The sequence below is a fragment of the Dromiciops gliroides genome, chromosome 3, assembly GCF_019393635.1.
Source record: "Dromiciops gliroides isolate mDroGli1 chromosome 3, mDroGli1.pri, whole genome shotgun sequence".
NCBI lineage: Eukaryota > Metazoa > Chordata > Mammalia > Microbiotheria > Microbiotheriidae > Dromiciops > Dromiciops gliroides.
Window position 1 is genome coordinate 240,977,628 of NC_057863.1, and position 14,968 is coordinate 240,992,595.

Below are 14,968 nucleotides of genomic sequence, written 5' to 3' on the forward strand. Positions count from 1 at the left end.
GGTATTACTCTAAACCGATGAATCTTCTTCCTTCCAAAAAAAAAAATAGGATGAATATACTGAGGCACATAGGGGTTAATAATACTTATTATAAAAATGCTAATAATAATAGTATTTATATGGTGCTTTAAAACTATTATCTGGGGCAGCTAGGTGGCACAGTGAATAAAGCACCGGCCCTGGATTCAGGAGGACCTAAGTTCAAATCTGACCTCAGACACTTGACACTTAACCAACTGTGTGACTCTGGGCAAAGTCACTTAACCCTCATTGCACCCCCCCCCAAAAAAAAAAGCTATTATTTTATTTGATTCTCATAACAAGCCTGTGAGGGAAATGCTATTATTGGCCCCATTTTAAAGCTAGGGAAATAGAGGTTATATGAATTGCCCTGGGTCACATAGCTAAAGTCTCTGAAGTAGGATTTGAACTCAGGTCTGTCTTCCTGACTCCAAGTACAGCACTGCTGTACCTATCTATGGCATGTCCATGGTCATATAGCTGTTAAGAAAGAGAATATTCATGGTAGCCCAGGGCTGGGGTTAGTCTGAGTAGAGATAATTTCTCTTTGGGTCAATTATCAGAGTCATTGACCACCTGCTATTTCGAAAGGTATGTAAACTGAGAGCCCAGCCACCACTATTTGTCTTTGGTCCGAGAGACAGCCAGAGGACCATCCTTTTATTAATAACCTGCTGACCTCATTCATAAAATTATTAAAGTACCCAGAAAAAAAAGAGAATATTCTAATTCTCGACAATTGATATGGATTCTTAGACAGAAATATCCCTCTAATGATAATAAAAGAATTTACGTTTATCTAGCAATTTAAGGTTTGTAAAGCATTTTACATATATTATATAATTCACAACAGCCCTATAATGTAGGTGCAGTAATTATTCACATTTTAGAAATGACAAAACTAAGGCCCAGAGAATTTAAGTTGGGGAAGGAAAGGGAAAGAACAAGCATTCATGTGGTACTTACTGTATGCTAGGCACTGTACTATGTTTTAGGGTTGTTGGGTTTTTTCCAAGCAAATATTTATTTCTCTAAATAATACTATAAGTAGGTGCTATTATTATCATCCCATCTCTATCATACTTGACAAGTAGTCATCTAGTTTTTGTTAGACATCCAGTGAGGGGCAGCTAGGTGGCACAGTGGATAGAGCATCATCCCTGGATTCAGGAGGACCTGAGTTCTCAAATTAGGCCTCAGACACTTGACACTTATTAGCTGTGTGACCCATTGAAGTCACTTAATCCTCATTGCCCCACCAAAAAAAAGTTTATGTAAAGAAAAATTCTTATCTGTGAAATGGGCTTCTTCCTGAAATAATGATTCCCTCTCACTGGGTGTTTTTTTGTTTGTTTGTTTGTTTTGCATAGCAATGAGGGTTAAGTGACTTGCCCCAGGTCATAGAGCTGGTAAGTGTCAAGTGTCTAAGGCCGAATTTGAACTCAGGTCCTCCTGAATCCAGGGCTGGTGCTTTATCTACTGCACCACCTAGCTGCCCCCTTTACATAAACTTTTTTTTTTTTTAAATAAAGTATTTTTTTCTCATTACATTTGTTTTTTTTGTTTTTTGTTTTTAGTGAGGCAATTGGGGTTAAGTGACTTGCCCAGGGTCACACACAGCTAATAAGTGTTAAGTGTCTGAGGCCAGATTTGAATTCAGGTACTCCTGACTCCAGGGCCAGTGCTCTGTCCACTGCGCCACCTAGCTGCCCCATTTCCCATTACATTTACATAACCTTTTAAATTATCTCTGTGTCTGCCACTATTTGCTTCTAGCTTTGCCTGCTGGGGCCAAGTAGAACATGGTGAATTCCTCTTTAAAAAAAAATTATATATATATATGTATATATATATATATATATATATATAGGTCCATGTTTTCTTTCACAACATAACTAATATGGAAATATGGGAATATATATTCCCCCAATTACATATAAAAACAATTTTTAACATTCATTTTAAAAATTTGAATTCCAGATTCTCTTCCTCCCTCCCTCCTCTACCCTTTCCTTGAAACAGTAAGCAGTTTGATAGAGATTATACATTACAATTATGCAAAACATATTTCCATATTAGTTATGTCATGAAAGAAAACATGGACCCCAAAAAAGTCCACCAAAAAAAAATAGTTTTCTACAATCTGCATTTATAATCCCATCAGTTCTTTCTCTGGAGGTGGATAGCATTTTTTATCATGAATCCTTCAGAATTATCTTGGATCATTGTATTTCTGAGAATAGCTAAGTTATTCACAGTTGATCATCACAAAGTGTTATTACTATGTACAGTGTCCTCCTGGTTCAGCTCACTTCACTTTGCATCAGTTCGTGTAAGTCTTTGTAGGTTTTTCTGAAATCAACCTGCTCGTTGAATTTCTATTTCAAATGACAATCCTTCTCAAATACGTGAAATTGTCATATTCTTCCCTAGCCTTCCTTTCTCCAGGTTTAATTACTCCCATTTGCTTCAACTAGACATCATATAGCCTGAACCTGATTGAGGGCCTTCAGCATTCTAGTTATCCTCCTCTGGTACTCGCTGATACTCTTCACCCTATCAATTTCCTTCCAAAAATGCATCACCTATGGGTAACTTGATTGACAAGGTCAGTATGCAGAGGCACTGTCCCTCCCTAATCCAAAGGCCCTTCCCAGAGCAACAAGGTGTTTTATATTAACAATATGTGGACCTGTCCTCTATTTATAATATCACTTAGGCTGTAACATTCCTTAAGCTCCTACCACTTAGTCTCCTGTGGCATGGCTTAGCCATACTTTTGCTGCCATTTATGAAGATTTTCTTTCTCTCCTGGGTGCTTCTACCTTCTGTAAAGAGACTTCAATCGATAGATATTTTTGAATTTTAGAACTGAAGATTTAAAATTGCATAGTCAATTGATATTTGCTACTTGCTTTCCTCTTTTTTAGATAATAAATGTTTGTTTAAAATTTTGAGTTAAAAAAATAAAGTTTTCAGTTCCAAATTCTATCCCTTCTTCCCTCCCTCCTCTTCCCCCTCCTTGAGGCAGTAAGCAATCAGATATAGGTTATACATGTGCAATTATGTAAAACATTGCCATATTAGTCATTTGCTAATTGGTTTCCAAATTGATTTGTGTCTTAGGACAAAGCGACTAAAAGGACAGAGGAGGGGAAAAACCTAGATACTTTGGGACAAAAATTTAAATACTAGTTTATGAACACTAGTTGTAGGAATAGATGTATTTATTAAATGTGATTTTTATTGACTGTTCTTCAGCTATAGAAGAGTTGTTGCTTTTTTTTTCCCAGGGCTCTGGTGTGAAAAATAAGAAATGTGTGACACCATCTTTATCTTGTAGGTTAAATGGAAAGGTACACAGTGTGTTTACTGGAGTAGCAATCGTTCATTGCAACAGTAAAGGTAATATTTCACTTCTACTTAATCGGACTGTGGATCATAGAATAATGGATTCAGAAATGGCAGGGATTATAGAGACCATAAAATTCACCCTTTTGCTCTAGCTGAGGAAACTGAGTTAAGGGCCTTGCGTGCGGTTTTGAGATAGGATTTGTTATCTTTTTTTTTTTTTTTTTGCAGGGCAGTGGGGGTTAAGTGACTTGCCCAAGGTCACACAGCTAGTAAGTGTCAAGGGTCTGAGGCCGGATTTGAACTCAGGAACTCCTGAATCCAGGGCCGGTGCTTTATCCATTGTGCCACCTAGCTGCCCTCTTGAGATAGGATTTGAACCCAGGTGTTCCTAACTCCCAATTTCAGCACTATCCATTATACCACACTGCCTCTTTGCTATTTAATGGTTGTTTTATTCTTAATAGCCCCGTGAAGTAGCCTGTGCAAGTATTATTATCCCCAGTTTATAGATGAGGTCTCTCCAAAGTTACCATTAATCTCTTTATTGCTAAATCTATTGACCTTTTCTCAGTCTTCATCCTGTCTTCCACCTTTGACAATATTGATCAACCCCTTCTCCTGGATACTCTCCTCTCTAGGTCTTTATGACACTGCTCTCTCCTGGTTCTCCAGATTATAATTGCTAGTATTTATTTTGTTTGTTTATTTGTTAGTTTAGAATTTTCTTCCCCCCATTATATGTAAAAACTATTTTAACATCCATTTTAAAAATTCTGTGTTCCAAATTCACTTCCTCCCTCCCTCCCCACTCCATCCCTTAAGATTGCAAGCAATTCAATATAAGTTATACATGTGTAGTTATGCAAAACATTTCCACATTAGGTTGTGAAAGAAAACAGACCAAAAAATTTAAAAACCTTAAGAAAAAGAAACTAAAAAAAATATGCTGCAATCTGTATTCAGTCACCATCAGTTCTTTCTCTGGAGATAGATTGCATTTTTCATTAGTCCTTCAGAGTTGTCTTGAATCATTGCACTGCTGAGAATAGCCAAGTCATTCACAGCTAGTGTCAAGTGTCTGAGGCCAGATTTGAACTCAGGTACTCCTGAATCCAGGGTCGGTGCTTTATCTACTGCACCAGCTAGCCGCCCCCTCTGCTTCTGTTTTTTGTGACTGGGGCTGGGCCTGCGCTGAACTGCACTCCACTCTCACCCCAGTACAACAGACCTTTCCTGCCAATCTTCTAAGTTGTCTTTGGCTAGAAAATTATTTCACTCTGTCTTTTTGTGGGTTCTGCTGCTCCAAGAATTGTCTTATGGCATTATTTGAAGGTATTTGGAGGGGTCTTGGAGAGAGCCCAGGCAAGTCATTGCTTTTCCTCTACCATCTTGGCTGCACCCCCTAACTGCTAGCATTTAAATAGTGCTTTACAAATATCTCATCAAAAATGAACATTTCTATATAAACAGAGGGCAGCTAGTTGGCACAGTGGAGAGAACACCAGGCCTGAAGTTAGGAAGACTCATCTTCCTGAGTTCAAATCTGGCCTCAGACATTATCTTTGTGACCCTGGGCAGTCACTTAACCCAGCTTGCCTCAGTTTCCTCATCTATAAAATGAGCGGAAGAAGCAAATGACAGACCACTCCAGCATCTCTACCAAGAATACCCCAAATGGAGTCACAAGTGAAATGACCAGACAACCATTAGATACAGAAGAACAGAAAAAGAGAATTCTATGTATAATCACAAATCTCTTATGCACATCTTCTGTTTTTTAAAGGATACAGTAAATTCAACCTAAGTTTTATACCTTCCCTTCCAGCCTATATCTTCTCTTTTGTGCACATTTTAAATGATGACCCTCTTTTTTTAAATGCATTTATTTATATCTGTTGATAGTTCCTCTCTCTCACCCATCTTCCTTAAGAAGTTGGGGATAGGGGCAGCTAGGTGGTGCAGTGGATAGAGTACTGGCCCTGGAGTCAGGAGTACCTGGGTTCAAATCCGGCCTCAGACACTTAACACTTCCTAGCTGTGTGACCCTGGGCAAGCCACTTAACCCCAATTGTCTCATTTAAAAAAAAAAAAAGTTGGGGATAAGGAGGTTGGTATTTATAAACCAGTTATTATTTTCATTATTGGCAGAAATGAACCACAACTACAGCATGAGGGATTTCCTTGGGCATATGTATCTGCTGTGGTTAGCTGACTTGACTGCATCTCTAGGGTCTCAAATAACAAAAAAGTAAATCTAAATCTGTACCTTCACCAGCCAAGCCATTTCTTATTATACTAGGGAATATTTTTGTTGCCCTTATATATAATGGCAGAATATAAAACAGGTAATGCTGTAAGTGCTATGAAAGGCAGCTTAGAATAAGCAATGGAGAAGGGGCCTCAGTGAGGAGGATGTGGATTCAAGTGACCTCTCATATATACTGGCCTTGTGACCCTGGGAAAGTTGATTCACCTGTCATTGTCCCAGGCAGCTCTCCAAGCCTGTAAGCTATAGACTGGTGTGTCAGGCTACATTAGCAGGGAGAGTTTTCCTTACTGGGGAGTTCCCTATGCAAATAAAATCATGGGTTCAGGCTTTTACCACCATTACAACCGTCATTAAAAAAAAAAAAAAAATGCAGCCATACTGCTCTGAGACACCACTAGGTGGCAGTTCTTGATCAGCTGTCTCCAAAATCCATCCAATAAATGCCTAAAGGTCTTGCGGAGGTACCTTGGGGATATAGATGTAGATATACATATATACATACAGAGTTATAGGTATACTACATACATACACATGCATTAAACATGTGTGCATGTATGTGCATATACTTAACTGTGCATTGTGCATTATTGCTTATATGCTTGTATATTCACAAACACACACACACACACACACACACACACACGAGTCAGAAAATTTTACTACACTATAGCAAATGCACCCAGTGAAGTTTATGTGATTATCCAGTGAGCCTCAAATAAAACGAAAGAAAGAAAAGGGGGCAGCTAGGTGGCTCAGTGGATAAAGCCCTGGCCCTGGATTCAGGAGGACCTGAGTTCAAATGTGGTCTCAGACACTTGACATTTATTAGCTGTGTGACCCTGGGCAAGTCACTTAACCCTCATTACCTCTCAAAAAAAAAAGTGATAATCCAGTGAGATCTAATTTTTTTTTTTTGAGATATTAGTGATTGTGACCATAGGTTTGAAAGTCTGTGGATAGCTTAAAAAAAGTTTTTTTTTAAATTATGAATCAGTGTAAATTCAAGAAGCAACAAAAATTGAAACTGAAGTCTGTATAATGATAATGAACAACCTTGGTCACAAGAAAGAGGAAGGAGAAGGCACCTCCCTCCATTGGGGGTATGGAACACCCCATATAATATCTAACTAAACTGATAGGTTGGTTAGTTTTGCCGAATTTTTTTTTCTTCATTTTTTTGATCTTTGGCTCTAAGGGATGACTCATTGGATAGAGAAGGTTGGGAAGGATGATCTCTTAGAAAATGAACATTAAAAAATAAAAAAGATATCAATATTTAAAAAAATTTTTATTGTTAGAAATGGAGGAGGGCCTAAGAAATGTTTTAGACATGTTACTTAGAGCTTGTTCTTCAGACTATCTAAAATATCAACTTAAGGGCAATTTCCACCCTCCTACCTTGTCCTGCCCTACCCTTCCCTAAGGTACATCCATCTGAATACTTAGTGGAGAGGCTTTTAACTATTTCTGTTGACTGAATGACCACAAAGATGACATGCATACTTGTTTCAGGTACACTATTGTTTATGATCACCACCACATTTTCTATATAAACCAGAGACTGGGAGGGGGTGGGGTGGAATGTTTGAACATTTAAATGTGTTTCTTTAGTGGTTTATTCCTTACTAGCTTAAAATTCCATTTATGTTTGTTGTTGTATATAAAGTATCTAATGGTACTTATCTTACAATGATACCATCTAGATGCCAAACACCAGTGAAGTAAATATAGCTATCACAAGCATTTTTAAATTTTCCTTTTTAACTCCAAGACAGAGAATGTGAGAATTATTATCCCCATTTTGCTGATGAGGAAACTAAAGCAACTAGAGTTTAAAAGGATTTGACAGAAGGAAAATTGTTGTGGGTTTTTTTTAACTATTAAATTTAAGTTTTAAAAATTTCCTTCACTCTTTTTTTTTTTAGTGAGGCAATTAGGGTTAAGTGACTTGCCCAGGGTCACACAGCTAGTATGTGTTAAGTGTCTGAGGCCAGATTTGAATTCAGGTACTCCTGACTCCAGGGCTGGTGCTCTATCCACTGTGCCACCTAGCCGCCCCTGCCTTCACTCTTGATTAATTTAATTGAAGATAGAAGTCTTGGCTTATGGTAAAATTTTTGTTTGTTTCAGATAAGCAGCTAGAAACAGAAGTCTTTGAATTCTATGAGGAAACCAAAGTTAAATTTTCTGACCTGTCTGAGGAGCTTTTATGGGAATACATTCATAGTGGAGAACCAATGTAAGTGTTTAATAAAAGACAAAGTGCCTCATCCCATTCAGAATTAATTTTATTTTATTATTATTTTTAAGCTCTTTATTTTCAGTTCCAAATTCTCTCCCACTCACCCCCTACCACTCCCTTCCCCAACCCCTCCCTCTTCCCCACCTCCACCCCTCCCTCTACCACCCTTCGAGAAGGCAAGAAATATGATAGCAGGTAGTACATGTTTAAGACAGGACTTGAGTCCCAGTCTTTTTTTTACTTCAGATACTATTACCTCAAATTCTATCCACAATGCCATGTTACTTCTCTATAGCAATTTTAACTGCCTTCATATAATGGGTGCTACAGACAACCTGGGCAGCTTTGAAGCTAATGTGTTGAATTTATTATTACCTTAAAATTATTATTTATCATTACCTTAAAAATGCAAGCTGTATATAATAGAGTACATATGAGTATTTTTCTGTTCTTTGAATATGGAAATGTGCATACTTGTTGAAACTTGTCCAATTCATATTAATAAAAAATAAAAATTATTAAAAGGAAAAAATAGGTGTTAGCTATAACAGTGCAACTGACACAGGACCTTTATCTATTGTCATCTTGTTCAGATTTTGCCAAAAATAGCAAAGATATTGCCAAAGAATACCAAAATACTATTATTAGGATGTTTTTGATTTTTAAAGTGCTTTCTTGCTATGCTAAGTCACTGTAAATTGCACAGGAAACTTTTAGGCAATGAATAATTTTGATACAACAATGAGAATTAGAAGAGAAAATGAGAACAAGCAAGAAATTCAAAAAGGAAAGAAGATTCAAAGACCTATTTCTGACCCTGGCCATAAGATAGCTTTGATTCTGACAGGGAAACTATCTTCAAAAATATAATTATACATAGACTAGACACTGAAATGTAAGTACCTCAGTTCTCTATTTTATTACATATGCATAAACACAGTACAAGAGTATGGTAGAGTATTTCTTTATGATTTTGAAGAATGCTGACATATAAAGAATAAGCCATTATCACATTATACTAATTTTCAGAGATATTTCCATTTCACAGCCCGAGAATTTCTGTCCCAACAATAGATTATCATCAGTCAGGCCTGTATTACCTTTGGATTATTTATTTTGGGGGGGGGGGTGGTGAGGCAGTTGGGAGTTGGGGTTAAGTGGCTTACCCAGGGTCACACAGCTTGTAAGTGTCAAGTGTCTGAGGCTGGATTTGAACTCAGGTCCTCCTGACTCCAGGGCTGGTGCTCTATCCATTGCACCACCTAGCTGCCCCTTTACCTTTGGTATTAATATCAATATGGGCTAAATCTTCAACTTCTCGATATTTGTGTGCATGTGTGTGTGTAATGTACATATATATTTGTATATGTACACAGTTCTCCAAAGATATTTATTTGTAAATAAAAATATTTATACAAATACATATGTGTTTATATGTAGGAAATCATCCCATTAGTGGAGATAACTGGCTTTACTCTCATATTCTTTATCCGGTTGGCATAAAACTAAATTCTAGAACTGGTTTTAGTGTCTTGGCCTGCAGGATTATAATTTCACTTTTAATCTTCTGCTTTTCCTCTGCTTTTCTCTTCTCTTCCCAGGGACAAAGCTGGTGGCTATGGCATACAGGCCCTTGGGGGCATGTTAGTTGAGTATGTTCATGGAGACTTTTTGAATGTAGTAGGGTTCCCACTGAACCACTTTTGCAAAAAGTTGATGGAATTGTATTATCCACCCCCTAAAGATGCCATACATCATGTAAAGCATGACTCAATCCCTTCGGTAGAAACCTTTGAAGTTCTAAGTGATGAAGAATGTGGCAGTTCAAATTCTACTCAACAAAATGCAACCAGGACCAGCAAGCTAGGAGATGGAGCAACCGGGAGCCTAGGAAAAAAAGAAATTGGCCAACACATGTTAAGAGAGCCTATGGTAAAATGCAGTGGGGACCTGGAAAACCTGACTAAATTTCCATCTACTCTTCTAGAACTTTTGGACGGCTTTAAAGCTTCAAAGGTATTTAGTGCCATGATTTTTCCCCCCTTCTAACTAATGACCTTGCCAAAGTAGAAAGAGAAAATTCCCATCTCAGTAGGTGAAAAGCCATGTTAAAGCTGAGTGGTTATCATAGTACATATAAATGAAGTCTTATTTGGGAAAAGCATCTCAAAGCCCTCAGTCCTTGCTTTAAACAACTTATCCTGTACTGTCAAGATTAAAAACAAAAGCACAGCTAAAAAGAAACACCTTGGTCACATTGTGTTCAGGGTGTGGTTAGAGAAGGTTCTGAGAGGTACTGCTTTGCACCCTCAGGTAATCTGTGAACTTAATAATGTGGTTGAGAAAGAGATGATACTTCACACATAAGTGTAAATGTCCTTTCTTTTCCCCCGGAGGGGGTGGGGGGTACTCTCACAGACAAGTGAGCTTTATTCTTTTTTTTTCTTTTCTTTTTTTTAGTGAGGCAATTGGGGTTAAGTGACTTGCCTAGGGTCACACAGCTAGTTAAGTGTCTGAGGCCGGATTTGAACTCAGGTACTCCTGACTCCAGGGCCGGTGCTCTATCCACTGTGCCACCTAGCTGCCCCGTGAGCTTTATTCTTGAACCTTGAGCTAATGCTTTTGAGGTGAAACAGAAAAAACTAATTGAAAAATAAACATGAAAATTTGATTTAGATAAATTTAAAATTACCTTAACCTCAGGCTTTCAGAGGAAAAATCCAAAGCCATCCCCATAGAGATAATACAGATTTCCTGAGGAGAGTTCTTAAAGGGGAAGGAAAGACATTCTAAGTCAATTTACCAAAGTGAGTATTCTGATTTGGCAATCTCTTACCTTTAATTAAGCTCTTCAAAAAAGGTGAAAGTTTTGGGGTGAGGGGAAGAGCAAACACTTCCAAAGTCTCTCATGCGGATTCCCAATAATGAAAAACTCAAACTGGGCTTTTTAAGATGGAAGATTTAAAATCTTTCAAAAGGTTTATAAATTGAAAACAGCTATTTGATTTTTAACATTATAGACAAAGGAGAAAGCAGGACCTAGCTCTAAGGTGATCCAAGCAAATTTGCAAGTCATTCTCTGGTGAGTTGTAATGTGTATAACTATTAACAGGATAAATTTCTGAAGGGTATTTTTGTTTGGGTTTTTTTCTATCAAACTTTTTTTTTTTTTAATGTAAATTAGAGGGGCAGCTAGGTAGCCTAGTGGATAGAGCACTGGCCCTGGAAAGGAAGACCTGAGTTCAAATCTAGCCTCAGACCCTTGACACTTACTAGCTGTGTGACCCTGGGGAAGTCACTTAACTTCAATTGCCTCACAAAAAAAAAATATGTAAATTAGATTATGAGTTCTATCTTGACCTTAAACCAAAACCATGTGTCTCAATTGTTAATTACTAAAGAGTTGTGCCCACAGAAATTCATTGTGGGAGGAAGGGAATGTAAACAAAAGGAGACAATCCATTAGAGTTTTGAGATAACATGAGTTGGTGGCAGGTGAGTGGGGAGTAGGAAAGCATGGCATGAGCTGGTTATTTGGGGACTTGATTGGGTGCTGGAGAGAGATGTGGGCTATATGAAGCCCACCTAAATGGACTATTTTACTAAATGGAAATTCTATCATCTAGGAAAGATAAGGGGAAAGGAGTTTTAAATATATATATGCTGCTTGATCCTGTGCTTATGTGGAGATATTTGGGGTTTACCATGTTGCCTAGAGGGATGCTTGGGTCAGAGTAGGTATCCTATACTGCTTGAAACCTTGCTCCACACAACCTTCCCCAACTATGGTGCTATTGCTGCTATTGCTAGAAGACAAGCTCAAATCATGCTGTTTTGTTTTGGCATACCCTCTTTTAGCTGCCCTTTGGATTTCCCCTGTGATCTGACTCCTATAAGCAGGGGTTCTTAACCTCTTTTTTTTTTTAGCAGTCTGGTGATACCTATCGACTCCTGAATGTTTTTAAATATGCAAGATAAAATACATAGGATTATAAAAGAAACCAGTTATATTGGAACACAGTTATCAAAATAGTTTAAAAACAAATTAATGGACTCTTGCTTCAGAAACTTTACCATAGAGCATAGGCCTGTAACGTTTGAGTTGAGTGAACAAATATCTTCACTTTAACCCCAGTTCAAGCCTTCTGGATACCCACAATTCTATTACATTACTCCAACCACTTTACCCCTCTCTCCTAGCTGATAGAATTTCCATTTAGAAAAAGAAAAGTCCATCTAGGAAAGTTTCATATATCCATTGTTATTGTTGTTTATCCTTCATTCTCAAAGAGGATCATGACATTAGGGTGATGTTATAACTTTCACTGAATTGGATTTATTTTTTATTTTATTTTATTTTAATTTTTGTGAGGCAGTTGGGTTTAAGTGACTTGCCCAGGGTCACACAGCTAGTAAGTGTTAAGTGTCTGAGGCTGGATTTGAACTCAGGTCCTCCTGACTCCAAGGCCGGTGCTCTATCCACTGCACCACCTAGCTGCCCCTGAATTGGATTTAAGTGAGGGAAGGCTGTGCAAGGTCACCAACCTCACTCTCTCTTCCAGAGCCATCTGGGTCCAGTAGCAAGTTGTAGATCAGGATGACTGGAGTTGGCCCCAGGTGGTTTCTTTTTTTTTTAGTGAGGCAATTGGGGTTAAGTGACTTGCCCAGGGTCACACAGCTAGTAAGTGTTAAGTGTCTGAGGCCGAATTTGAACTCAGGTACTCCTGAATCCAGGGCCGGTGCTCTATCCACTGCGCCACCTAGGTGCTGCGCCCCCCCCCCTCGCCCCCATGTTTTTTAAGGCAGTTCGGGTTAAGTGACTTTCCCTGGGACATAACAGCTAGTGTCTGAGGTGAAATTTTAACTCCCGCCCTCCTGACTCCAGGGCCAGTGCTCTATCCACTGCACCACCTAGCTGCTCCCTTCATATGTGTCCATTTCTCCCCAGTACACAGTCCTGTCCAAAATAGGCAGATAATATCATACCTTTCTGTTCCCCATTCATCTGCAACCATATACACAAATGAAATCTAAGCCAAGTAATGAAATAACTTCCATAAAAGAGTTAGAACAGTTTTGTAGAATGACTACTAAAGACTCAGATTCATTTCAAGATTTAATCAAGTGGTCTATCTGTGTTTAGGGTAATATTTTAGCCTCTGACTTCTTCCCATTTTCTTCATAGAACTCCTTTGCTTCAGACCAGTTCTGTTTGATGGATGGTTATTATTAAAACTCTCATAGCAGTCTTATTCAAATGGGAAGACTTCTATTTAAGTAGAAGGAAGGAATCAAATGTGCTGAATTGTACATAGAAAGATGTCAGTTATGGAATTTAATTCAATAAAGCCCTTTTACAACATGCCAATGCACAATCAAATTATATCCTTCTATTTCCTTCCCATCCCCAACAAAACATGTGTTTCCCAGAAATGCCCTATGTAACTTGGTTAATTAATAAAGGAAGTGGTGTTAATCCTATCACCCTGACCCATTGTTTTAAAGGGGCACAATTGTGTTTGACTTGTATGAGGCATTAAGTCAGAAATTACTTTTTATATCTATTAAAGTATTCCATGGAATCACAGAGGGCAGCTAGATGGCGCAGTGGATAGAGCAACACCCTGGAGTCAGGAGTACCTGAGTTCAAATCCAGCCTCAGACACTTAACACTTACTAGCTGTGTGACCCTGGGCAAGTCACTTAACCCCAGTTGCCTCACTAAAAAAAAAAAAAATGGACCACCATGGAATCACAGAGCATGCCTGATCTTGTTAGCTTGATTAGAAGTTACTGAAGAAGTGGCCCTGGATTCAGGAGTACCTGAGTTCAAATCCGGCCTCAGACACTTAACACTAGCTATGTGATCCTGGGCAAGTCACCTAACCCCAATTGCCTCCCCCCCCTCCCCCCCCAAAAAAGAAGTTACTGAAGATGAAAGGAGTGTTTGGCCCTTCACTGGATTATATTCAAAAGAAGTCAGTGTCATTTGATTGAATGGGCTTTTGTCCAGTGAAAGAATTTCCTCACTGGATTACATTCAAAGGAATCTAGTGTCATTTGATTAGATGGGTTTATGTCTAGTGAAAGAATCTAGGAAACCAGTGGTGTCCTGATTTTTAAAATTTTTCATGACCAGATCACTGAATCTGACAACTGGATCTCACCCCAGGGGAACAGTTTTGCTCTTCAGTAACCACTGATAGTCTTTACCCCTTTGGAAAAACCCACTCAGGAAAGAGAGTAGATCCTACATTATCTGCTGAAGAAGGTTTAGTTAGTTGGGACCTATCCTTGATTCTACGTTGCTTTATTCTGCCAAACAAATAAGTCTCTTAAATTTTGGTTTTACTTGTATTTTTTGATAGGCATGGAACCTGAAGGAACCTCGGGTACCATTTAGACCAGGATTCCTTTACTTTTTTGGTGTGTCATGGGCCCCTTTAACAACCTGGTGAGGCCTGTAGACCCCTTCTCAGAATAATGTTTTTAAATGCTTAAAGTAAAATACAAAGGACTATAAGGGGGAAAAGCTATATTGAAATAAAGATGTAATCTTAGAACTTTACTTTAAACAAATCTTTTGTATATCTTTTTAAAAACCAGTTCTTATGTATTTTTATTGTGCAGGCAATGTTTGTGGCCTGTAAGCTCAAGGTGTTTGATCTGCTCAAAGGCAAAGCCATTCTGAAGGCCAAAGATGTTGCTGACCACATAAATGCATCTGTATGTGGGACTGAGAGATTACTTGATTCCTGCACAGCACTTGAATTATTAAAGAAAACCAACCAAGGTAACTTGAGCTATTAGGATGTGGTCTTGGAAATCTTTGCAGGCCAAAGACTGTAAAAATCTGCTTCAAAATCTGGGAAGGATATTGCAAGGTCAAAGACTTTATCTACCTTTTCCCTCCCATGTTATTTTTCCTTAAAGGGCATGGATCACAATATGGGTGAGGACAAAAATTTTAAAAGAACGCATGGGCATCTGAGGGGTGTCTGAAAATTACTTCAGGCATATTAAGTGAAATATTTTCAAAGGAGCAAGACAGAAAAAGTATCTGAGAGGTTATTTGTGACAGT

The 14,968-nt window shown here is 38.3% G+C and overlaps 1 protein-coding gene across 3 annotated transcripts in view; it reads left to right on the plus strand.

Annotated features, from left to right (window-relative positions):
- Window positions 1-14,968, plus strand: part of ASMTL (acetylserotonin O-methyltransferase like) — a 68,085-nt gene that overhangs the window by 14,319 nt on the left and 38,798 nt on the right. For 2 of the 3 annotated variants that reach the window (XM_043993268.1, XM_043993267.1), the window contains exons 5-8: window positions 3,365-3,426; window positions 7,775-7,883; window positions 9,488-9,902; window positions 14,517-14,679. In XM_043993268.1, the coding sequence (XP_043849203.1) occupies window positions 3,365-3,426; window positions 7,775-7,883; window positions 9,488-9,902; window positions 14,517-14,679 (749 nt within the window). The remainder of the gene's footprint in view (window positions 1-3,364; window positions 3,427-7,774; window positions 7,884-9,487; window positions 9,903-14,516; window positions 14,680-14,968) is intronic. The other variant, XM_043993269.1, reaches the window with a different exon arrangement.